The 25690-nt window shown below is 34.3% G+C and overlaps 1 protein-coding gene across 7 annotated transcripts in view; it reads right to left on the reverse strand.

Moving 5' to 3' along the window:
* SCAPER (S-phase cyclin A associated protein in the ER) overlaps nucleotides 1–25690 on the reverse strand; it is a 532470-nt gene that overhangs the window by 323743 nt on the left and 183037 nt on the right. For all 7 annotated transcript variants that reach the window (XM_047863178.1, XM_047863179.1, XM_047863174.1 and 4 more), the window contains 3 exons: nucleotides 15279–15360; nucleotides 13646–13798; nucleotides 13011–13118 (listed from right to left, as the gene is read on the reverse strand). In XM_047863178.1, the coding sequence (XP_047719134.1) occupies nucleotides 13011–13118; nucleotides 13646–13798; nucleotides 15279–15360 (343 nt within the window). The remainder of the gene's footprint in view (nucleotides 1–13010; nucleotides 13119–13645; nucleotides 13799–15278; nucleotides 15361–25690) is intronic.

A 25690-nucleotide genomic window follows, 5' to 3' on the forward strand; every position in this document is an offset into this window, starting at 1 on the left:
TTCCTCCCTAGTAAAATAAAGGGATTAGACAATAAATCCTAAGGTTCCCCCTTTTCTAATGTTGTAACTAGCCCAAAAGGTAATCAGTGATGGCTAATTATACACACACAAATTGTAAGTCTAATTTTTAAGTCACAATTGTGACTTATTTAAAAAACATTGCTACAATATGAAATATGAATGATGTATATAAGGAAACTAATACCTATATGGACATGATCTCATAGAAGTTTATACCCTTATTCTTTTAATTACCTTTTATGGTCTTTCTACCATAATTTGCTATATTAAATAATTCATACTGAGATTTATGACCTTGATGTTCTTTCACTCTTCCTAAAAGTTCTCATACTTCCTCATTTTTTAATAGAGAAATGAAAAAAATTAAGCTACAGATTCATGACTTTTGGAAAAGAATGTAAAAGTTCTAAAAATAGGTTAAGCAAGAAAACATAAGTGACACAATAAAGAATTTTATTAAACTGCCATTTTTAGAACTCAAGTTATACCTCAGAATAAACACATTTCATAAAATGTGGTATATCAAAAGAAATAATCTGCTGCCCATTGTTCTAAAATATTACAACACAGACATGAGAATATTTAAGGATGTTCTTTTTAGGATCAAAAGAGTTTAAACACGTCTCCTTTGAAAAAAAATGGACTAAAGCTTCATTGCAATAATACAAATGTATTTGAAAATCAAAAGTCCTCTTTACTGAAATCTAATCTCATACTCAAGAAGCTTACTTATTTCTTTGCAGCTAAAAGTTTGCTTTCAAGAGCAGGGTGGATACCAAGTTACAATCTAAATATATGAGGAATAAATGTAAGGGTTTTCATATATTGTTTGGAAAAACATTTTTCTCTAAACCTCATCCTGTACTTCTTCAACTATGAATCTAAAATCCAACGATACCAGTCTATTCTAAAACCAAACAATGTTTTTCCTTATATTCTTAAAAATATTATAAGGCATTCTATTCTTTTAAGCCTACGTGGCAGAACAACAAATAAGCTAAATAAGGAGGCATTTTACAACACTTCCTCACCGCCTTCTACAAAAACTGGGGAAAGGTGGAGGCTGGAGGAATGGAACATCTTTTTTTTTTTTTCTGGATGATGATAAGGGTAAGAAAAGTGAGGGGTGAGGGGGAAGTAGAGGAATGGAGAATGAAGGAAGAGAAGAAGAGGGAAAAATTAGAAGAGAAGAAAAATTAGGAGAAAAAGAAGCAGATGAACGGAGGAAATAAAAGAATACTCAACTAAAACAACATGGTATTTTTAGACAGCACTCTACCATATATTTTGAATACCAATACCACTCTTCAATATGATATACTGAAAATAAATTGTAATTAGCTCATTAACATTTAGTTTATTAACATTTAATTCAATAGTTACTATATGCCAAGGGCTTATGCTAACTGCTTAAGTTAAAGAGGTAAGATTCTCTGGGTGTCAGAGTTTTACCAAGAATAACACCAAAACAATCTGCAGTAAACTATTATTCTGACTGGTATCACTCCACAAACTGTTCAGCAGATTATCCTCCGGAATGAGTTCAGAGGAAAGATGATTTGTAATTAGTGATTTGTAAGATGGAATTTGCCATATCAAATAAAGTATCTACAGATATTACCTAAACACTATTCAAAAATAAAGCACCATATAAAGAACTAGTTCAGTTTTAAAAATGAGTGTGTTTAGAGATTCATGAAACTCAGACAGCATACACTGAAAAGTTAGGCTCGCTTGACATTCATCTGTGCTTCCCTGGTGCCTGGACTAATGCAAAGTGCACAAGCAGGTGCTGAAAAAATACTTAAAAAGATAAGAAGTTTGAGAATTCTATTACATTTAAGTAAAACTTAAAAATTTGTCAAACAGTAAATTTAATAAAATCTGAAATGTAATGCTTTTTATCAAAACAATGCCTTTTGTGACAGCATCCATTTTGAAAAATTAAACATAAGACAATGACAACTTTTAAAACCTGATAGACAATTTTAATTAGACAAAAGATTCAACTCCACCAAGGTCCTTTTCTACAGGTATAGGACACACTTCTATTTTTATCTACTATAGTCTATGTATTACATTGTCTCAAGTGACAAACAAGAAAAATGAAGCTAATGAAATACTGTGAAACAGACACCACGCCAAAGAGAAAAGGCCATCTTCTGATAGGATGATAGCCGACCATCTGTCCCCCTGCCACTCAGTGACAATTACAAATACTCCATCAGTTTTCCTGTAGGTGGAGATGATAAATGGGGTAAAGACTTCTTTTGTAGATTCTGATGTTCTTTTCTGATCTAATCTGAGGTTTAACAAATGACTCAAAGGAAAGCACAGAGTTCAACAAGCTTATTAATTTATTATGCTGTGAAGATAGAGAAAGGTTGAACTCAATACTGCAACAGGGAATGGTTCAACTATATTGAACCAAGCTTTGTAATGAAAGGTATTTTCTCAGAATTCTCAGATTTCAAATACAGCATGCTACATTACAATTAGGCTTCATCCTTCAAAGTCATCTCAATAATATCCCAGTAACAATATTACCAAAGATCACAAATAACATCACCCTTTCAATAAAAGATCAAAGGGAAAAGAATGCTCAGAGGCAAAGCTGGAAGTCCTCAGTTGTGAGCGCCTTTCACAGCCCTAGGTGACAAGAGCTTCAGAAACTCTGTAGCTTCACATCAAAGTCACCAGAACCAGGACACAGATTGTCTATAAGTCTATTTAAGTGTTTAATAAAAAGACATATGCAAAAATATAAATATGTTAAAAGTAAAAGAATAGAAAAAGATACACTAACACTAGATAAAAGAAAGCTGGAATGGATAATTAATATTTAGGTAAGGTGGCAAAAAATATTACTAGCAATAAAGAAGGTGATTTCATATGAAAGGGGTCAATTAATCAAGGGGACATAACAATCATTAGCATTTATGCCACTAATAATACAATTTGAAACAACATAAAGCAAAAACTGATCGAACTGCCAAGAGAAATAGAAGAATTCACAATTAAAATAAAAGGTTTCAATATCCCTTTCTCAAAAATCGGTAGAACAAAAGTAGGCAGATAATCAGCAGGGATACAGTAGATGAGGAAACTTACTGAGGTGGCAGCTATGTTCACTGTCCTGATCATGGTGATGGTATGAATATGCTAAAAGTTATAGTAAACTTAAAAGTAAGTTCAGTCTAATTTATGATAGTTATGCCTCAAAGCTGTTTAAAAACAGCAATAATTCTGGGGTGCCTGAGTGGTTCAGTCAGTTGAGCGTCTAACTCTTGATTTCTGCTCAGGTCATGAGCCCAGGGTTGTAGGGTCAAGTCCCATATTGGGCTCTACACGGAGTGTGGAGCCTGTTTAAGACTCTCTCTTTCTCTCTCTCCCTCTGCCCCTCTCTCCCGCTCATGTGCACCCTCTTTCTAAAAAATATATATATTAAAAAAGAATAAAAATGGCAACAATTTTCTAACTTGTATGAATTGAGGCACTATAATATTCAGTAGAAAAGAGTTAAGTCCAAAAGGGTGTATACAGCATGGTACTTTTTTATAAAGCAGGAAACAGCTAAAATAAAATTATACTTTTTAAGAACAGATCTAGGTGCAAAAACAAAACTATGATGGAGACAAGAGCAAAAGGGAGAAGAAGGGAGGGAAACGATATAAAGGGACATATCAGGCGGCACTATCCAAAACTAGGTTTGCAAAATTAATACCATACAAAAATAATATTCAAGGAGAGAGGCATGAAATAGGAAAGAGGGACCCTTCACATTTTTAAGAGGTAAAATTCATCAGTAAGACAAAAATTATGTAAATAGTTGTAATCATGATAATAAAACATTGTGATATACATATATAGAGAGTGATTTTTAAAACACAAGAAGACATGTATAAATAGTAATAATAGTATACTGGCAATCTTTCCATTTTTGAGAAAAGGGTATTAGTGAGCAGAAAAAATAGGTATGAAAAATGAGAATATTTGCATAACAATGAGCAAATCTGATCTAATATATATTATATATACCCAAAGTGAGAAATGTATTCTTAATGTTTTACAGCGTATTAAGCCATAAAGAAAATCAATAAACTCTCCAAAGTAGAAGCCTAGATAAACCATACACTCTGATCATAATGTGACAAAAGTTGAAATTAAAAACAAAGAACAGGACTCATTTTAGCATCACATAGTTTAAAACTGAAGCAATGCCCAGAAGATTAGTCTGGTCCCTATACAGAATGGCAGTCAAATCCATGAATCACTTCAGACTTTTAAATGGCACATATATACTCATACTCATAAAACAAAAGGCACTGCCACCTCTCTAATCCATAACCTTGGAAATACCTTTTTGTTTAAAAGGAAATAACTGTAATTCTAAATTGTTGGAATTTTTAAAATTTTGTCACTTTAAAATACTTTTAAAACCCATTAATTTAGAAACAAAATAAGCCTACTAAAACATGTTTAAGAGTTAAATGAAGAAAATGAACGCTTAACTAAAGGACACATAAACAAATGCAAGGCACAAGTAGACAAACATGTTGCTGGATGGAAAGAAAATATATTTAAAAGATGCCTACTCTTGCCAATTTAATGTAGAATTCCACAGCAATGTCAATAAAAATTCAAACTGGATTTTCTTAGTTTAACAAGTTAATTGCAGAGGTTATGTACAAACTGAAAAGCAGAAGAACAGCCAAGTCAATTTTGAAAAAATAATAAAGAAGAAAAAAATCTACACTACTAGGAATGGAAGCAAGAAAACAAAGAATACTATCTCTCAATTTTTGGAGAAAATAATTATTAAGCCACAAATCTACACCCAGGGAATATATCTTTCACAAGCAAAAGCACTAGAAACAAACAAAAACATAATTTCCTACCAGGAGATACTCACTAACCTGAGTGGGGGATACACTGATAGTTGTTTTATTATTTGTCTACAAATAATAGGAACAGAAAGCAACAGAAAAAAAGGAAAAATCCAGTATTTGGATTAAAGGCATCAAAGGATACTGCAATAAATTTAAAATAAAAGAATTAAGAATATAATTGGCCAAAATATCCAAGTTCACTATGATAGCCATCTACGGTGGCATATGCATTAATTTACCTAATTTAACCATGAACAAAAAATTATGGACACAGAAGATTCCTGAGCAACATGGCCATGAACATAATTGCCATTGTTGTAGTTCTTTATTTTTTTAAAAATGTTTATGCTTTTGTCAATATTACCCACAGACATGATTAACACAGTCAATGGTTCAAAGAAAGTAGTTTCCCACCACTCTCCCACTTCGTTCTCCAATCCAGGCACAATGGTTTTAGTAGGTTATTTTATCTTTCTTCTCTATATTCCTGAATATATGTTTGCATTGCCACTTCTTCATTTTCCAGTTTTAGGATTATCTACTGATTTCTCAGCATGCAACATAAGGATTTAGTTCTATTCCCAGAGCCTGGCGTCACTACCCACACTTTATAGCTTCTGTATCCCCTCCATCTTTCCAAATATGGAGGGACCAGGAAATAAGTGTTATCTCATTATCTAGGTGACAGAAATACGGGGTTTATTACACTCCTTTATGATGCTGAAATACTTTGTAATCTAAAACAAATTTTTGAGAGAGAGGACCAAATTTGGAATTGTGAAAATTTTGTTTTACAACTTTGTGATTTTCCTGACACAACAGATGTGCCTCTAAAGACTGCAAGAGAAGTCAATTGACAAAATAATTACTACTAAAACTCAATAACTCTGATCAGAGGTCTGCTCCTCTATAAATATTTACTTTGGAACTAATATGCTGGCCATTGAATTTCAGATAAAGAACCTAATAAAGTCCAAATTAAAATAAAAGCATTTAGGGGCACCTGGGTGGCTCAGTCAACTAAGTGTCCAACTCTTGATTTTGACACAGGTCATGATCTCACGGTTCCATGAGTTCAAGCCCGACTGATGGGCTGATGGCATGGAGTCAGCTTGAGATTCTCTCTCTCCCTCTTTCTCTGTCCCTACCCTGCTTGTACTCTAAATAAATAAATAAATTAATTAATTAATTAAAATAAAAGCATTCATAATCAATTATTTAGTAAGGAAAATAAGAATTATGTAAATTAGGCAAATAAAATGTTAAACTCATTAACTATTCTTGTCAGAGTGAGAACATTCCTGCTTATAAACTCCTATTAATAAATCCATTATTTCCGGGGCACCTGGGTGGCTCAGTTGGTTGAGCATCTAATTTCAGCTCAGGTCATGATCTCAACAGTTCATGGGTTCAAGCCCCGCATCGGGCTTCAGATTTGTGTGTGTCTCTCTCTGTCTCTCAAAAATAAAGAAACATTAAAAAAGATTTTAAAAATAAATCCTTTATTTCCTTTATCATTACAATATGAAATTATCATATTATGGATTTCAAGATTACGCATGTATCAAATTTCTATATAAAGAAGTACATATTACAAAACTTTGAGAGAAGTAGAAGTAGCTTGGGTTATATAAATATGCCTCACTACAACACTGTTTCTGATCCTCTATCATGCAACTGAAAGAAAGCAGCTGCAAAATAGTCATCACAATTGCTTTGGTCTTTTAATGTCGCCCATGGTGATGATTCTGCAACTCCTCACAAATGACACACAAAAGCCAGATGAAAATGTATTAGTCTGTAATCTGTAGATGTGTAAAAGTAGTCACTATTCTAGACATCCCAAACCACCATGATCTTGAATAAGAGTTTAAGGAGTTTAAGAGGTTATGTCTTTTAAAAAGCAATAATGTTTAGATATTTAATCAACTTTGTAAAGGGAATGGGTATCAGCTACAAATAACAGCCAACATGTTACAACTTAAACACTTAAAATATCAGGTTGGGACACTCCATTCTAATTTCCAAATAAACACATGCAAAAAGGAAAAAATAGTTTTAATTGCTATAAGCAAACTATAAAATCAGATAACTATCATATTGTAAACAAAAAGCAGCACATATTATAATACATATGGACTCATGCAGAGAAATACAGTTGAAAATGGCTTTTCACATTTGTATAGCTATCTAAGGGTCACAAAATAGAGTTTTATCAAACACTAGAGAGCTTAAGTATTTAAATTGCAGGCATTTGCTACCTATTTGAAATTACATTTTATTTTATTTATTTTTTTAATGTTTATTCATTTATTTTTGAGAGAGAGAATATGTGAGTGGGGGATGGACAGAAAGAGAGACACAGACCTGAAGCAGGCTCCAAGCTGTCAGCACAGAACCCAATGCAGGGCTCAAACCCACGAACAGTGAGATCATGACCTGAGCCAAAGTTGGATGCTTAACCAACTGAGCCACCCAGGTACCCTTGAAACTGCATTTTAAAATAAACCAACTGTGTTTTTAAAAAAAAGGTTCATGGAAGAGAATTTCATGTAGTTGTAATTTACCAACCCAATGACAGAGAATCTTGAAAAAACTGTAAGAAAACTACAGTTCTGATTAATGATCAATATTTCTAAAACTGAATGTTAACTAAAAGAAAACTAAAATACAGAAAAGAGACTGTGATTTTTTTTTTAATTTTTTTAAGTTTATTCATTTTTCAGAGACACAGTGAGACAGAGCACGAACGGAAGAGGGGCAGAGAGAGAGGGAGACACAGAATCCGATGCAGGCTCCAGGCTCTTAGCTGTCAGCACAGAGCCCGATGTGGAGCTCAAACTCACAAACTGTGAAATCATGACCTGAGCCAAATTCCAATGCTCAACCGACTGAGCCACCCAGGCGCCCCGAGACTGTGATTATTAGCAGGAAAAGTGCAATGGTCAAATAACATCAGAAAAGGTATGCAAAATGGACATCAATGAAGTAATATTTCAAAATTATGAATGTGATGATCTATTTTAACTTTCTTAGCATATGGCATTTGCCCAGTTCAACTCTGCTAGAAAGGTGGTTAGAATTTGTTCTAAAATAAATACAAGAAAAATACACTCTACAATAATCAACTTTAGACATATAAAACAGATAAATGCAGCAAAACAATAGGTTTATAAACCAAGTTAATCACCTGAGATTTAACAAATTTATTTATCTTGCCCTTTAGCATGTCAATAATGAAGCCTAGAGAATTCAAACCATAGTATTTATTCCACAGTAAGAAGAAAATTCCCTTTTCCAACCTTAAGGCTCAATTGCTTGGTTAGAATGAGGAGGAAGGAGTGGTTAAAGGAAATTTTATCTCTTTCCAGCCAAAACATTTTGAAGATAAAAGGAGGGGGAAAAAAAAAGTTTTATGTGTATCCCAAAGGGGATAATATGTTAGCTAAGTGACAGTAATGCCCAAAGTATAATTTTGATTCTCAAAAGAAGCAGTCTCTCCATCTGTCCCTGTCACCAAATAGGTCTATTAGTATGGCCTTGCTAGGTGGTTAGGAAGATGTCTTGTGTTTTAGCCTTCCCAAAATGTTCTTAGTTCTTATGTGGTATGAACCCTGTGGTAGAAGCCAGTAGGCCTGTCAGGGCCAGAATGAAGGTTATGGCAAAGACTCGGAGACATATGGGCAGAGAGGACTGAGGGGTGACCTGGTCAGGAAGAGGCAAACAAATGGCTGATGCTCCACTGTAACACTAAGTGGAAAGAAGAGATCAAGAGTTCACCAGCCACTCTTCATGACTGGTTTACTAAGTGAACAGGTAAAGAAGGGTCTCACACTGGAAATCAGAAAAGAAAGAAGACATCTGGTAGAAAGACCTCAACTTTTCCTCTTAATATGGGGTCAAGTAAGCCATACTCTTCCTCCAATACACATAGATGCTATCTTAAGGAGATAAGCAAGTGGATAGGGGCTAAGGATTGTTATTCAAAAGAGGCTAGGTACAAACTAGAGAAACTGTTTAAATTATTGGATCAAACTAAGTTTAAAACAAACTGGTTACCTACTTCAATTTTTTTCCTTAAACCAATGAAGAAGACTAAATCAGCACGGATAAATAGCTACATGCCTCTGCACGCCCGCGTTCCAATGTGGTGAATTTACCACCATAAGAATTCTAAAAGTTAGAAGAATTATATGTTAACAATCAGCTATATATGTGTCTTACATACTGAACACATACACATGTTCTCTCTCACACACACACATTCTCTCTCACACATATACACATACACCACAAAATTTTTCCCATCCTATTAAAGAGAAAATAAAGGCAATGGAAGCTATATCCTACAAGAAAGGGTAAGGCATTTTTAGATAATTTATCAAATTAACTTAAAGTGTACCCAACTGAGGTACTGGGGGAAAAATATTTATTCTAAATGAGTCCCAGTTTGTTCATTTGACTTGACTTTCTGTTGAGAAGCAGACAAAATGCTTTCCTAACATGATTACAAAAAGACAACAAATACTTCTGGCTTCTACAAACAAAGGTAAGCAAGGCAAGGAAATGAACCAATCTGTTAGGAATTATCTATTATTTCCTAGACTGTCATCAATTCTAGGAGATATCTAGGAGACTTCTTTCACCTCAACACCAGCGCACTCTGGCAAAAGAGATCAGCTTATATTTCATTAAGTACAGTAATGTCTTCATGTTTTTGCTAACTTAAAATATCATTTTCTTTCAATCACCTAATTTGCATAATTTTTCCAAGCTGAAATACTAATTTGGGATTCATAAAATCACATTTGGTTGTAAACATCCAATAAATTATAGTTAAGATCCTTCATGAAAGTCCTTTTTATACATCCATGAACCAAATGAAAATAAAATTTACTTAAGTACACAGGTTAACAAACACACCAAGGAGTCTCACAAACAGAAAAATATGGATTAAAAAAAAAAAACGCTTTTTAACTTCATTCTCTATATAAGGTTGGATGTACTTCATTCAACATTCACAAAAATCACTATTAGCTTCTTTAGATACTGGTGTGAAAAGAGGATGACTCAGAAATCAGAGGTTTAATTAAAACTCATACTTCATTATTTCTCTAGCAATGTATAAAAACTAAATTTTGGAATGTATTTAAACTAGCACCCATTTGTTTTGACCTTCAAAAATTAGCTACTTTTAACACCTGGATTTTAAGACAATGAAAGAGAAAAAAAATCAAACACATAACAGCTCTTTTTGTGAAGTCTCAAAAAAACAAGAAAAATTTCCCAGTCAAATTACAACAAAAACACAAAACATTATACCTTTCTTGCCAGGCAGCTACCTATTACGTTTAACAGGCTTAAAAAAAAATGTGTCAAAGATCAAGAGTAAGTTATCTGATATGTCAAGTGCATAAGGTCAAAGGTACAATTTTATTAGGTCAGAGGTGGTATAAATAAAATCTTACATGTCAAGGAAGAAGGGTCACAGACAAGGTGTATATAACATAAAGACATCACAGATGACAAGTAATAACTTTAAGTAGAACAAGTATGTTTACTACAGATACCTCCACTGATTAAAAATGAAACTTCCATGTGAGTAAATATAAAACTGCCTTACTATATCACATAACTCATATCCTATATCGCATGTTTGTTTTCAGGAAGAAAGGGCTATAACCCAGAATAACTACATGAATTAAGTGAGAACTTAAGGAAAATTTAATTCCTTTCAACTGAAATAATATAAAAAAATGAACACATCAACCAAATCTCAAATCACAACAGCTAAACATCAGGCTATGCTATAAGAGCTACAAAAGTTAGACAATACTGCACATTTTTCTTTCAAATTGCATGAACTATTCTTTCCTTCTCAACTTTTCTCACTGAAGTAAAACACATAAAATATAGATTTCAATTTATATAACAGCAACATTCCAGAAAATGTTTAAATAATCTGTTGTAAATTAAATAATACAGTTTTTTAATTAAGAGAATTACAAGTAATTTCTATAAATGGAAAATTTTCATTTGTAATGGAATAATTAAAAATTATAATTAAAGAAAGCAATTTAAGATTTTTTCAAAGTGGCACACATATACACATGACTCTTGTTCTAAACAGCAAACTTAAAGAGTGAATGGGGTAAATTATATGAATGATTCAAGTAAAATAAAAAAAAATCCTTACTATTCACTCTTAAAATACTCATACAATTTGAGTAAAAGACAAAAAATTATTTGAGGTAAACTAAATAGATGATTAATTACATGTTTTATTAGAGGTACCTAAAGCCATTCAGTAGAAGCTCTCAGTTCAACTCAGCTCAATGAGCTTTTATTAAATACCTTACCATGTGTCAAGCATTATGTCAAACAATGTGTATACAGGAATTAAATATTAGGAGACTTCCAATTCCAGCCACAGTGGACTGGCTTATACTGACTGGACTATCTCCCAACTCAAAATGTTGTACAAAGTATACCAAATATCAATTTGAAGGCATTACAGTACAGCCAACAGAGCCAGAACTTGAGAGACCGTTATCCCTAACAGAAAGGAAGCACATGAGGTAAGCTCCACATTCACTCTGGATTTTTCCTTGAAAGGCTTATACCAATTTTTGGCATGGAGACACTGCAAACTAAAAGTAGCAGCCTTACTGAGCTGAAGAGACAGAATTTGGTTTAGAGCTGCCAAAGCCACTGGAGCTTGAGGGGGGAATATCCTCAAAAGGAGGAAATCATAGAGAAGTAAGCCCAAATAACTATGTGCAATTTCCCATCAAGTGCTGGTCATACCCAGAAACTCAGGAGAAAACAGTAGCTTCAGTCCTCCTACCCAGGTAAGATTTATTGATTTATTAAGAACCAACCACAGACTTACTCCTGCTTCCTGACAGCATCCAATCCAGATCAAAGCTTCAAGTCCTCGAACTTTCCCCTCCCCAACCAAATCACTTAGCACAAGCCCAAATCCTATAATAAGCCCTTTCTAACACCTTATTTGAGAAGCTCCATAATTCCCCACAGTATACATTTTCCATTCTTTAATTAATAAAACCCTATTTTATTCAACTACAAATATATTCCTGATGGTCTTCACCTGGAGAGCATTGATAAAAAGCTAAGAAAAAGAATGAACTACAACTTCACATAAACATTTAAGATCAATCTCAGAGTTAGGGGTAGGTGAAAGTAGCCAGACACAGAAAGTACATACTGTATGATACCATTTAAAGAATGTTCCAGAACAGGGAAAACTAACTGATGGTGTAGACTAGTTACCACTTGGGGACATGTCTGGGTTGGAGCATGGGGAGCCTTCTGGAGTATAAGAAATGATCTATATCTTGATGTGAGTGAAACATATGTAAAAATCAATCAAGCTGTATACTTGAGATTTGTGTACTCTATTAATATTCGTTACACTGGGGAACAGGAGTTAAACACACACATGTATGTATATACAGTTACTGCTCTCATTAGAACCATAATAACTTTTCCTGGGCACCTTAAGAGATACTTCACAAACATGAATGTCTCATCTTTGGGTAGCTCTAGAAATTTGCTATTATAAATAGAACCAACAAATTCATAGATTAGCAATGTCATCCATGTCTAGATAACAATTGAATGTAAAATATTTCTAAAAATATTCATACAAATCTAAATTCCACTGTAAGCAATTATAGGTAGATAAATAATGCATTTCCAAAAATTTCTAAATACTGTACTCATAAAATTATCAATTTACATGACATGTATATTGTTAATTATTTTCCAAGAAATGCAGGGCATCACTAAATAATTCTTTTGTATATTATTAAAATATCAAAATACTATGACCTTTTTTTACAGTAAAATTGTTCTTATTTCTGTTTCTTGTTAAACCGTATACTAAATTTTAGTATATGCACTGTCAAAGTGAGCACTAAATTGTATACTAAATGACATATTTGTATACTATATTTTAGTAGTTATTAAATGTTAAATATAATTTTAAATAATCACAACCGAACATGGAATTCTTTATAATATAGGACATACTGAGTTTTCAATAAATATGTGGAAATGAACAGAAGTAAAGCTTACCACTTCTTCATCTGAAAGTTCACGCCCTTGAATGCTGCTATTCTCTCTTACGGCTTGCTGGTGTTTTTTTCCTTTAATATGGCTAAAAAGATACACCTCTGAAGAGATCTAAAAGCATAAAATCAAAGCAACTGTAATGAACATATAATTATATCTAATTATATATTCAGGCCAGTATATTATATGCATGTTGATATCACACTAGCCTTTACATACTAGGCTAAAAATATTTTCTTTAAAACACAACTCTGAGAATCCTCTAGAAGATACATAAGAAAAATCATGCCATTGTAACCAACCTTAACAGGATATCATTTCTTCTAAGTATCAGAGTTCAAATTTCAAGACTGAAAATGCCTTTTTCTTTTTTGATTCCAGTACCCAAAAATATTGCTTGGGCTATCAATTAAGCAGGATATATCCATTTTAGCAGCAATTGCATTACTCTGGCACTTTGCACTGATACTCTTAAATGCCAATGCTATTTTTATACTACTTACTTAGCATAAAAATCATGAAAGAAATCCACGGTTTAAAATCATATGAATTTTAAAAGACCGGGAGAATACATTTCCATAGTTTAACAAACTTTAGTAATGAATCATATCATCACAATATTAGTAATGACAACCTACCAGGACATTACAGAGGGAACACTGCTTCTTTCTTTCATAAGGCGTCAGTTTGGGGGCATAATCAGTATTTGCATGCCGCCCACTGCTTAACTCAGCAGCTTTTTCTTTTCTTTGTTCAATCTGTTCCATGTGCCTTCTAATGCTTTCATCATGCTGTGAATGAAGTCAAAGCGTGAGAATATAAAAATGATGCAAATTATACGGAGAACTTAAAAAAACAGTATTTCCATTAAAGTTTCTACAATAATAGAAGAAATGTCTTCATTCAATGTTGATGTGAACACTAAGAATAAGAATTTACATAAAGCCCTTTAATATCTCCTACATGCACAGTAACGTCTCTTAGAGTGTGCTTCTTGGAACAACACCATAGGATGTTGTAAGTGCTTTGTGGAAAAGGTTCTATCCGCAAATAAATTTGGAAAACACTACATTAAAGCAAAACAGGTTTTTAACACTGAACTATATGGAGCCTGTAGTATGTCTCTGTGCATTGTGACTCAATAAGCCTAGCTCATACTAAAAAACATTTTACACACTTAATTGACTACAACACACTTTTGAGAAGCACTTCTGGGAACACACTTTCGGACATGTTGACCCCTACATAAAGACCAAGCATATCCTCATAGCAGACAAACCCCATCATGATGCAGACTTCTACCACACCAACTCCACACCACCATTTCTGGTTGCTCCACACCTCCAGTGACTTACCCCCAAAACAAAAAACATAACCAAGCTGAAAAAACACAATTCCAGAATTCTGACTTAACACTCATACTTTTTCATATGATTGGAAATGTCATCCCACCCACCTACCTATTCTCCTACCCATTCAAGATTCAGCTCAGGAGTTATTCTCTAAAATTTTTTCCTGACTTCTGAAATGCTTCATATTAAACTCAGTGTCCTCATCCATACTTTCATAGCACTCCAAGTAATATGTCCATATGGAAATTATCTGTGTAGCAACTGATTCTCACACTACATTAAGAGTTTCTTGGAATTTAGAATCATGACTTACTCATCTCATTAACCCCACGTCTACTACAAGGCTCAACAGATTTTTGGTACATTAAATTTTAGTGAATGATAACGTCCTGTGATAAAATATGGCCCTCTACCTTATGGAATGTACTATCTCTGTGAGGAGACAATGTATAAGTAATTGTTACACAGTGTAAAATATACTGCTAGAAACTGTATTACTAATGGTAAAGATTTTCTAGAAAATAGCAGTTTATCACAATTTCCCAAGTTACAATCGCACAATTCATAGGCACTGAAAATCAAGTGAAACTAATTATACTAATCATTTTTTGTTTATTTGTAAATAATTAAAAAGTATAACTATCAGAAACCAAAGAGTAATGCCTTCAAGTCACTAACAAATTTGTTAGTAAAAACAGGAAAGTTAAAATTCCTTTAATTATTCTCATCATTTTATCATATTAAAATAAATTTTTCAGACAGTTGAATTAGAACGGACCAAAACCAAATCATGTAAGTCTTATTAACCAAATATTAAGAATACAAATTAAAATGTTATACAATCCCTTAAATAAAAGATTTAATCTCATGTGCCATTGAAAGCTCTAAAATTTCACATTGAAATATATACTATCCTTACCTTAAGCTGAATTTTTTTTTGGAGCTCTTCCATTGCTTCTTGTTGAGCAGCTGTGAGTGCAGCCAATCGCTCTTCCCTATCTCTGTAAGAAGATAGTAAAAAACGATACACTCAACTGCTTGGAGAATCGAACTTCACGAGGTTAAATATGATTAGGATACATAGGCTTATATATTCTACAGGATTATTATTTTTTAAATTATTCTTTCTGAGTGCCTATGTCCCAAATACACTGCTCAATAAATGTTTAAAAAGCAACACAAGTTTTCAGTTATAAAAATAGGTTTCTGGGGGCATCTGGGTGGCTCAGTCAGTTAAGCATCTGACTTCAGCTCAGGTCTTGATCTCATGGTTCATGAGCTCCAGCCCACATTGGGTTTTCGGCTGCCAGCATAGAGCCTGCTTCAAATCCCTTGTCTCCCTCTCTCTCTCTGCACCTCCCCTGACAGCACTCTCTCCCTGTCAAAAATAAATAAATGTTTAAAAGAAATTTAAAAATAATAGATTTCTGGACACAGACCCAGGTATGGTTTTAAATACTAACTACCACTGGAACTCTCATTTAAACATGGCATGTTGAGAGGGAGGAGTTAAATTGGCAACAAGTAGGGAGATCCTAAGCTTGTCTTGTTCCTCCAAAACACCAAACAGACCTCACAATGATTTGATAAAAATCATTCTTAACACCCAAGAAATCAACCAGAGGTCTAAGAAAACAAAAACTGCAAGTCTACAAGTAGAAAAGCAACCACCTTTTGGAAGGCAGGAGGTGCAGAGAGTGGTCTTGGGGGAAACATAGCTGTGGGTATAGCAATGGGGAGGGAGCCTACTTATGGAGGCTATCGCAAAGTATTATAAGCAGTGGAGTGCAAAATCTGAACTTGTAGAAGTCTGCTACAGTGGAGGAATTGCCTGGCTTAAAGGTGCCCAAGTAGCAAAGCAGGGAGGAATCCCAGGAGTGACAGCCAGCGTGGTCTGAGGACCCCCTCGGTCACAAAAAGGACAGGTGGGGCAAAGGTGCTGCACTATATCCAGGCACAGGAGCAGAATAAGGGCTGAGGGCAGCAAGCAGAGTTGTTGGTGTTCTGCTACATTTTGACATAAACCCTGAACTGCTACAGTCCTGCCACTGTTTTCCTCCCACAGGCCAGCAAAAGCATTCCAAGGCCCTCCCCCAGAAAAAAAGCAATGGTCCATGCCTCCAGAGTCCCTAAAATTTGGAGGAGTTCTGAAACTCCGTCATGGGCCTGAGATAAAGAAGCTAGGACACAGGTAGAGTGAATGCAGGGTTCTGACAGAAACAGGAGTGAAAAGAGGGGTGACTGATTGTTCTTCTGTGAGGGTTCCCCTGAAGAGTAGGAGGCATTATCTTTCAGCTCTGGGCTAGAGAGGGGAGCAGAGCCATATTCAACTCACCCATCAGCATGGAGAGCCCTCAGGGAGCAAAACTATATCAACTAGCAGAGGCCAGAGCCATTTACAACAAGCCCCCCCCCATGCCCTGAAGGCACATTTCCACTGCAACAAGTCAGCCTGAGAATCAGCACAGCAGGCCTCTTCCCCAGAAAAACAGCATAAGCAACTTGCTTGCACCAAGTCTATGGATCAAAAAGTATACAAAGCTTCAGATCTAGGGGAAAAAAGATCTAGCTTACTTTTACTACCCTTTGATCCAGCAATGGCACTATTAGGTATTTACCCAAAGGATACAAAAATACAGATTCAAAGGGGTATATGCACCCCAATGTTTATAGCACCATTCTCAACAATAGCATATTATGGAGAGCCCAAATGTCCATCAAATGATGAATGGGTAAAGTAGATGTGGGGTTTGTGTGTGTGTGTGTGTCTCACACACACACACACACACACACACACACACACACACACACACACTTGAATATTAGCCAGCAAAAAGAATGAAATCTTGCCATTTACAATGACATTGATGGAGCTAGAAGGTATTATGCTAAGAGAGATAAGTCAAACAGAGAAAGATAATTACCATATGATTTCACTCACATGGAATTTAAACAACAAAACAGATGAACATAGGGGAAGGAAGGGTGGAGGAAGAAGATGAGAGAGGGAAACAAACCACAAGAAACTCTCAATGACAGAGAACAAACTGAGGGTTGTTGGAGGGAGGTGGGTGGGAGATGGGCTAGATGGGTGATTCGTATTAAGGAGGGCACTTGTGCTGAGTACTGGGTGTTGCATATAAATGATGAATCACTGAATTCTACTCCTGAAACCAATATTGCATTGTATGTTAACTAAAATTTAAAATAAATAAAATAAATAAAAAATACACACGGCATGTTGAAAACATATTTATTTCTGTTCCCTTCCAAAAAACCACAAGAAATGAATAGAATAGGCATAAACTCACAAAGACAAAAATAACAGGAAAAGAAACAATCATAAATTATGAGACATACAAAGAAAAATGACCAGGCTTTGAAAAAATCAGTCAACTAGGGGCGCCTGGGTGGTTCAGTCAGTTAAGCATCAGACTTCAGCTCAGGTCACAATCTCACAGTTTGTGAGTTTAAGCCCCGCATTGGGCTCCACACTGACAGTGTGGAGCCTGCTTGGGATTCTCTCTCCCTCCCTCCCTCTCTCTGTCCCTCCCCCACTTATGCTTTCTCTCGTACTCTCTGAAAAATAAACTTAAAAAAAAAAAAAAAGAAAAGAAAAAGCAGTCAATTGAAACTGTCCCTGAATGAGGCCATATGCTGTATTTAGTAGACAAAGACTACAAAACAGCTGTTACAAATATGTTCAAAGAATTAAAAGAAAGTATGCCAAACTAAAGAAAAATATTATGGCAATGATTCAACAAATAGGGAATCTCAACAGAAAAATAGAAAGTTTTTTTAAAAACCTTTCCAATAAAAGAAACCAAGAATCCTCAAACAAATGGATGATTCCATATGAAATAGCTCCCAATGTCCAAAGCTGGAACAATTTGAGTAACAATATAAATAATACTGGTTTACAGCACAATGTATAAAATAAATATATATAAGTCCACACTGACATTAAAAAAAAAACATTTAAATGAATAAATAGGAGAGAATAGACAACTGTCCTGTACAGAAAAATTATCAGCAACTAATGTAGGAATTCTTCCCTCAAGGAGGTAAAGAATAATTCCCCACCTTTTCAGCATGGCCTATGCTTAGTGGCTTGCTTCCACCGGGGACAGCATAGAGAAATTTTTAAAGTAACAATGGAGAAACCTGACAAACACTAGCTTAGCCAAGTGATCAAGGTTAATAAAATCAGTGGTAAGTCCAATTGATAGCATGAACCTCTGACATGTTACAAATGGTAATTCACAGTCATGTCTGTGCTCTTCTTCCCCAAAAGCTATAACATCAATTTCACCATAAGAAGAGCATCAGACAAGTCCTACCTGAGGAACACTCTACAATATACCTGACCACTACCTAAAACTGTCAAGGTCATCAAAACCATGCAAAGTTTAAGAAACTGTGACAACTCAGAAGAGAAATGACAAATATCTGAACAAATAATGGCCAAACACTTCCCAAACTTGATATGTACAGAACAGAATAACCATGAAGACAATAAACCTAGACAAATCAGAATGAAACTGGTTACACACAGGCAGAAAATTCTGAGAGCAGGAAGAAAAAAACAACTCACCATACACAGAGAAAAACCAATATGATTAATGGCTAACTTTTCATCAGAAAAAAACAGAAGTCAAAAAAATCACACTACTGAAAACAAAAAAGAAAAAAAACAATAACTCTAAATAAATCCACCAAAAATATCATTCAGAATGAAGGAAAATGCCAATGATACTTCAACAAAAATTTTTAAAAACAAAAACAAAATGAAGGCAAAATATTCCTAGATAAGTGAATACCAAGATAATTCAATGACAGCAAAACTCCCTTCGTAGAAAATACTGAAGAAAGGCCATCTAGCTAAAGAGAAATTATGCCAAAAAGTAACCTGAATCCATAAACAAAGAAAATGAAGTACACCAGAAATGGTAAATATGTTAATTAGTATAAAGGAACTTATAAATGTATTTTCTCTTTTACTCTAATTTCTTTGAAAAATGTGACACTACATAAAGAGATAATTCTATCACTGGATTGTTGAGTTTACCACATATATAGATATATGTGACAATGACAACACTAGAGGAAAAGGATATAGACCTATAGTGGAACAAAGTTACTCTATCTTACCAAAATTAAGTTCATTTTAATCAAAAGTAGATTTTAATAATCTACTTCTTTACTTTGTATTGTCGTAAAGAGAGCAACCACTAAGCACAACAACTAAAATAATAGTTCTAAAAATCAAGAGAAAAATTTAAATAACACACTAAAAAAGTATTAAGAAAAAAAGCAGTAGCAAGAGAACAAAAAAAAACTTGAGATGTATAGAAAACAAGGATCAAAACAGAAAATATAAATGTAATTATATCAATAATTATATTCAATGAGAATGGACAAAACACTTTCATGAAAAAGCAGAAACTAGCAGACTAGATCAAAAAGTAACTTCAACTTTATTTAGACCATAAGAGACACAGGTTAGATAAAAAAGACACAAAAGTATGAATGTAGAAGGACAGAAAAAGACATTACATGTAAACTATAGCCATGGCTATATTTAAAATAGAAAAAAATTGACTTTATAGCAAGAAATTTTTTTTTAATGTGAAAGAGGAACATTTCAGAATGATGGAAGAGTCAATACCCAAGGAAGATATTATATGCCCCTAATATTGAGACACCAAAATACACAAAGCAAAAATTATCAAAACTGAGACTATAAATAGACAATTCAACAGTATTTCAAAAGTATATGGAAGTCAATGAAAGTGATAACACCACAACCCAAAACTTCCGGGATGCAGCAAAGGCAGTCGTAAGAGGAAAGTATACAGCAATCTAGGCTTTCCTAAAGAAGGAAGAAAGGTCTCAGATACAGAACCTAACCTTACACCTTAAAGAGCTGGAAAAAGAATAGCAAATAAAACTCAACACCGGCAGAAGACAGGAAATAATTAAGATTGGAGCAGAAATTAATGCTATCAAAACCCAAAAAACAGAACACATCAATGAAACCAGAAGCTGGTTCTTTGCAAGAATTAACAAAATCGATAAACCACTAGCCAGTTTGATCGAAAAGAAAAAGGAAAGGACCCAAATAAATAAAATGAAGAATGAAAGAGGAGAGATCACAACCAACACAGCAGAAATAAAAACAATAATAAGAGAATATTATGAGAAATTATGTGCCAATAAAATGGGCAATCTGGAAGAAATGGACAAATTCCTAGAAACATACACACTACCAAAACTGAAACAGGAAGAAATAGAAAATTTGAACAGACCCATAACCAGTAAGGAAATCGAATTAGTAATCAAAAATCTGCCAAAAAACAAGAGTCCAGGGCCAGATGGCTTTCCAGGGGAATTCTATAACAGTCTATCAGAAATTAATAAAACTAGACAGAAAATCAGTAAGTATACAGAAGCCTAGACAAAACTACCAACTAACTTAACTGACATTTAAAGAATACTCCATCCTGGGTGCCTGAGTGGTTCAGTTTGTTAAGCATCAGATTCTTGATTTCAGTTCAGGTCATGATTTCACAGGTTCATGGGACTGAGCCCCACAGATCAGGTTCTGCATTGACAGTGCAGAGGTTGCTTGGAATTCTCTCTCTCTCTTTCTCTGCCCCTCCCCCACTCTCTCTCTCTCAAAATAAGTAAAACATTAAAAAAAAAAAACAACAAAAACACCTGACCCAACAACAGCAGAACACAAACACTTTACAACAGCTTGTAGGACTTTCTCCAGAATAGTTTACATTCAAGGTCATAAAATAATCTCAATGAATTTAAAGGGACTAAAATTATACAAAGAATATTCCTCGACTACAAAAGATTTAATTATAAAACAACAGAAAATTGGGGATATATCACCAAATATTTGGAAACTAAGCATGATTCTAAATAATTCATGTAACGGGGCGCCTGGGTGGCGCAGTCGGTTAAGCGTCCGACTTCAGCCAGGTCACGATCTCGCGGTCCGGGAGTTCGAGCCCCGCGTCGGGCTCTGGGCTGATGGCTCAGAGCCTGGAGCCTGTTTCCGATTCTGTGTGTCCCTCTCTCTCTGCCCCTCCCCCGTTCATGCTCTGTCTCTCTCTGTCCCAAAAATAAATAAATAAATAAATAAATAAATAAATAAATAATTCATGTATCAAAAAAATCTAAAAAATATTAGAAAATATCTTTAATTAAAATTAACATATCAAAATTGATGGGATGAAGTTAAAGAAGTGCTGAGAAAAAACTTTATACCCTTAAATGTTTGAATTAGGAAAGTAGAAATAGGGGCACCTGGGTGGCTCAGTCAGTTAAGCATCTAACTTTGGCTCTGGTCATGAACTCATGGTTCGTGAGTTCACGCCCTACCTAGGGCTCTCTGCGGAGCCTGCTTCGTATCCTCCGTCTCCCTCTCCCTCTCCTTCTCCCTCTACCCCTCCCCCACTCACGCTTTCTCTCTCTCTCTAAAATTAACATTAAAAAATGTTTTTAATTAAAAAAAAATTTTTTTTTAAACAAAAGTGAGTTTTTTTTTTAATTTTTTTTTTCAACGTTTATTTATTTTTGGGACAGAGAGAGACAGAGCATGAACGGGGGAGGGGCAGAGAGAGAGGGAGACACAGAATCTGAAACAGGCTTCAGGCTCTGAGCCATCAGCCCTGAGCCCGACGCGGGGCTCGAACTCACGGACCGCGAGATCGTGACCTGGCTGAAGTCGGACGCTTAACCGACTGCGCCACCCAGGCGTCCCTAATTTTTAAAATTTAAAAGAGAATATAGAAATATATAAAATCTATCAACTAAAGATTCAACCTCATAAAAGTAGGAAAAGCAGAGCTAATGAAACCCAAAGTAAACAAAAATTAGGAATGAGAGACATCACTATAGATCATAATGAAATTACTTATTAGAAATAATGAACTTTATAAATATATAAAAATAGAGAACTTAAATGGAAAGGTCAAATTCCTAATAAGACACAAATTATGAAAGCTGACTGAATAAGAGACAAAAAAATCCCAATAGACCATAAAATGCTAAATAGGTGATGGGTATTAAGGAGGGCACTTGTTGTGATGAGCACTGTGTGTTATATGTAAGTGATGAATCCCTTAACTAACCAGAATTTAATAAAACTTGAAACATGAAAAAAAATGAGTTGGTAATTTAAAATCTCCCCCAAAAGAAAAATCCAAGCCTAGACAGATTCTCTGGCAAATTATATTTAAAAAAATAATGCTAGGGGCGCCTGGGTGGCGCAGTCGGTTAAGCATCTGACTTCAGCCAGGTCACGATCTCGTGGTCTGTGAGTTCGAGCCCCGCGTCGGGCTCTGGGCTGATGGCTCAGAGCCTGGAGCCTGTTTCCGATTCTGTGTCTCCCTCTCTCTCTGCCCCTCCCCCGTTCATGCTCTGTCTCTCTCTGTCCCAAAAAAATAATAAATAAACGTTGAAAAAAAAATTTTTTTTAAAAATAAAAAAATAATGCTGATCCTAACACAAACAGTTCCCCTAAATAGTGCAAGAAAAACCACTTCCATCATATTCTATGAGGAATGAAAACCAAAGACATCACAAGAAAATTATACACCAATATCCCTCATGTAAATATCCTTAACAAGAAATTAGGAACATATAAAAATGAGTATACACCATGACCAAGTAGGAATTAACTCAGGCATGCAAGGTTGGTTTAATATTGAAAATGAATTAATGTAATAACTACAACATACAAAAAAACTCTGCACAATCCTCCTAATGGATGTGCAAAAAAAAAAAAAAGCACATTTATTTAACAAAACTCAGTCCATTCATGCTAAAAAGCACTCAACAAACTAGAAATACAAGAGAATTTCCTCAATCTAATAATGAGGATTTAAGAAAAACCTACAACTAACATCATTGGTAACAGGGAAAGACTAAATGCTTCACTACTAAAATTAAGAACAAAGTAAGTATATACAATGTCACAGCCTCTATTAAAATTATACGCTGGCATGTAGCCAGTGCAAAAAGACAATGGAAAAAAAAAAAGACATTCATACTAGAAAGCAAGAAGTAGAACACTCGTAATTTCCAGATGATGTGAGTCTATATGTAAAACATACTAAGGAAAAACAACAACAACAACAAAAAGAAAACACCATCAAAACTAGTAAGAAAACTGAGCAGGTAATAAAAAAACAAAATTGTAAAATGAAATATATAAAAAATTGATTGTCTTTCTGTATACTAGCAACAAATACTACCAAAAATAAAGAAAATAATTCCAATCACAATGACTTCAAGAAGAGTACTTAGAATACATTTAAGAAAAAAAGTGCAAGACCTACAAATTAGAACTATAACTAAAAACTATAAAACACTATTGAGATAAATTAAAGGAGATATAGAGATATCATATTCATGGATAAGAATATACAATATTGTAAAGATGGCAACTCTTCCCACAATGATCTATAGATTCAAGGCAATTCCTACCAACATCCCTGCAAGCTATTTTGTAGAAACTGGCAAACTTAAAACTTACATGAAAATACAGTTTTGAAAGAGACAAAGTAAGAGAACTTACATAGCATGATTCCAAAACTTGCTATGAAGCCACAGTAATTGACAGTCTGGTACTGGCATAAGAATAGAAATATACATATGAATAGAACAGCACAGATCCATAAATAAACCCTTACATGTATGACTAATTGATCTTGAACAGGTGGCAAGGCAAGAAATGGTGAAAGAATAGTCTTTCAACAAATGATGCTGTGATAGATATCCATATGCAAATAAATTTAGATCTTTGTTTCATACCATACGTAAAAGTTACCTTAAAAGGAAAAGAATACACGAACAAACAAACAAAATCAGAATCAGACCTATTAATATAGAAAACTGATGGCTGCCAGAAGGGAGGGATATGGAGAGTTGGGCAAAATGGGTGAAGGCGATAGGGAGATACAGGTTTCCAGTTACGGAATGAATAAGTCATGGGAATAAAAGGCACAGCATAAGGAATACAGTCAATGATACTGTAATAGTGATGTAACAGGACAAATGGTAGCTACACGTGTGGCAAACAAAGCATAATGTATAAACTTGTCAAGTCACTAAGTTGTAGACCTGAAACTAATGTAACACTGTGTGTCAACTACACTAAAAATAAAAGTCATTAAATTAAATAAAGTCACAAGAAAAATGGACTTATAGACCTAAATGTAAGTGCCAAACTGAAACACTTCTTGAAGAAAATATGTAAAAAATAATCTTTGTGATTTTGAGTTTGGCAAGATTTCTTAGATATGACACCAAAAGCTTCATACATAAAACAAGTTTGATATATTGGGTTTTATTAAAATTAAAACTTTTGCACTTCAAATAACTATTTAAAAGATAAAAAGATAAGCCACAAATTCTAAGTCATACCTGAAAGGATGTGAATCCAGAATATATAAAGAATTTTTACAATTCAATAATAATGAAGGACTCACTTGAAAAATGGGCAAAAGATATAAGTAGATGTTTTACCAAAGAAGATAGATGAATGGCTAATAAGCACATGCAAAGATGCTGAACATTAGTCATCAGAGAAATGCAAATTACAATCACAATGAAACAGACAATATTCCAACTAGAAAGGCATACGTTTAAAAAACTGATCCACCAAGTGTTGTCAAGGCTTTGAAGAAACTGAAACTCCTTCACTACTAGTGGGTATGTAAAATGGTGTGACTAATTTTGGAAAAACATTTTGTAGTTTCTTAAAAAGTTCAACATACATCAACCTATAACCCAGCCATCCATCTCCTAGCTATTTGCCCAAGAGAAATGAAAGCATATGTCCACAAAAAGTACTCATACACAAACGTTCAGAAAAGCTTATTTATAATGACCAAAAAAGTGGAATAAACCCAAATTTCTATCAATAGAAAAATGCATGATTAGTATATGGATATATACTAATTAGCAATAAAAAAGAAGCTGTATGTACAAGTAACAATCTGAAGGAATCGCAAAATAATAATGCTGAGCAAAAGAAAGTGAAAGACAAAAGAGAAAGTAAATCATTGGCTGTCTGGAGAGGAGGGTAGAGGGAAGGAGAGATGGACTATCAAACAGCACGAGAAAATCTGGAGGGATGATGGTTATGTTCATTACCTTAATCATGCTGATGGTTTCAGAGATTACATATGTGAAAACTCATGAAATAGTACACTTTAATAAATGCAATTTTTCATATGTCAATTATATCACAATAAAATTGTAAAAAAATTTTCTTAAAAACTGCCTACTCCAATTTTAGACAACAATATA

This window comes from Prionailurus viverrinus, chromosome B3, assembly GCF_022837055.1.
Source record: "Prionailurus viverrinus isolate Anna chromosome B3, UM_Priviv_1.0, whole genome shotgun sequence".
NCBI classification, from domain to species: Eukaryota; Metazoa; Chordata; class Mammalia; order Carnivora; family Felidae; genus Prionailurus; species Prionailurus viverrinus.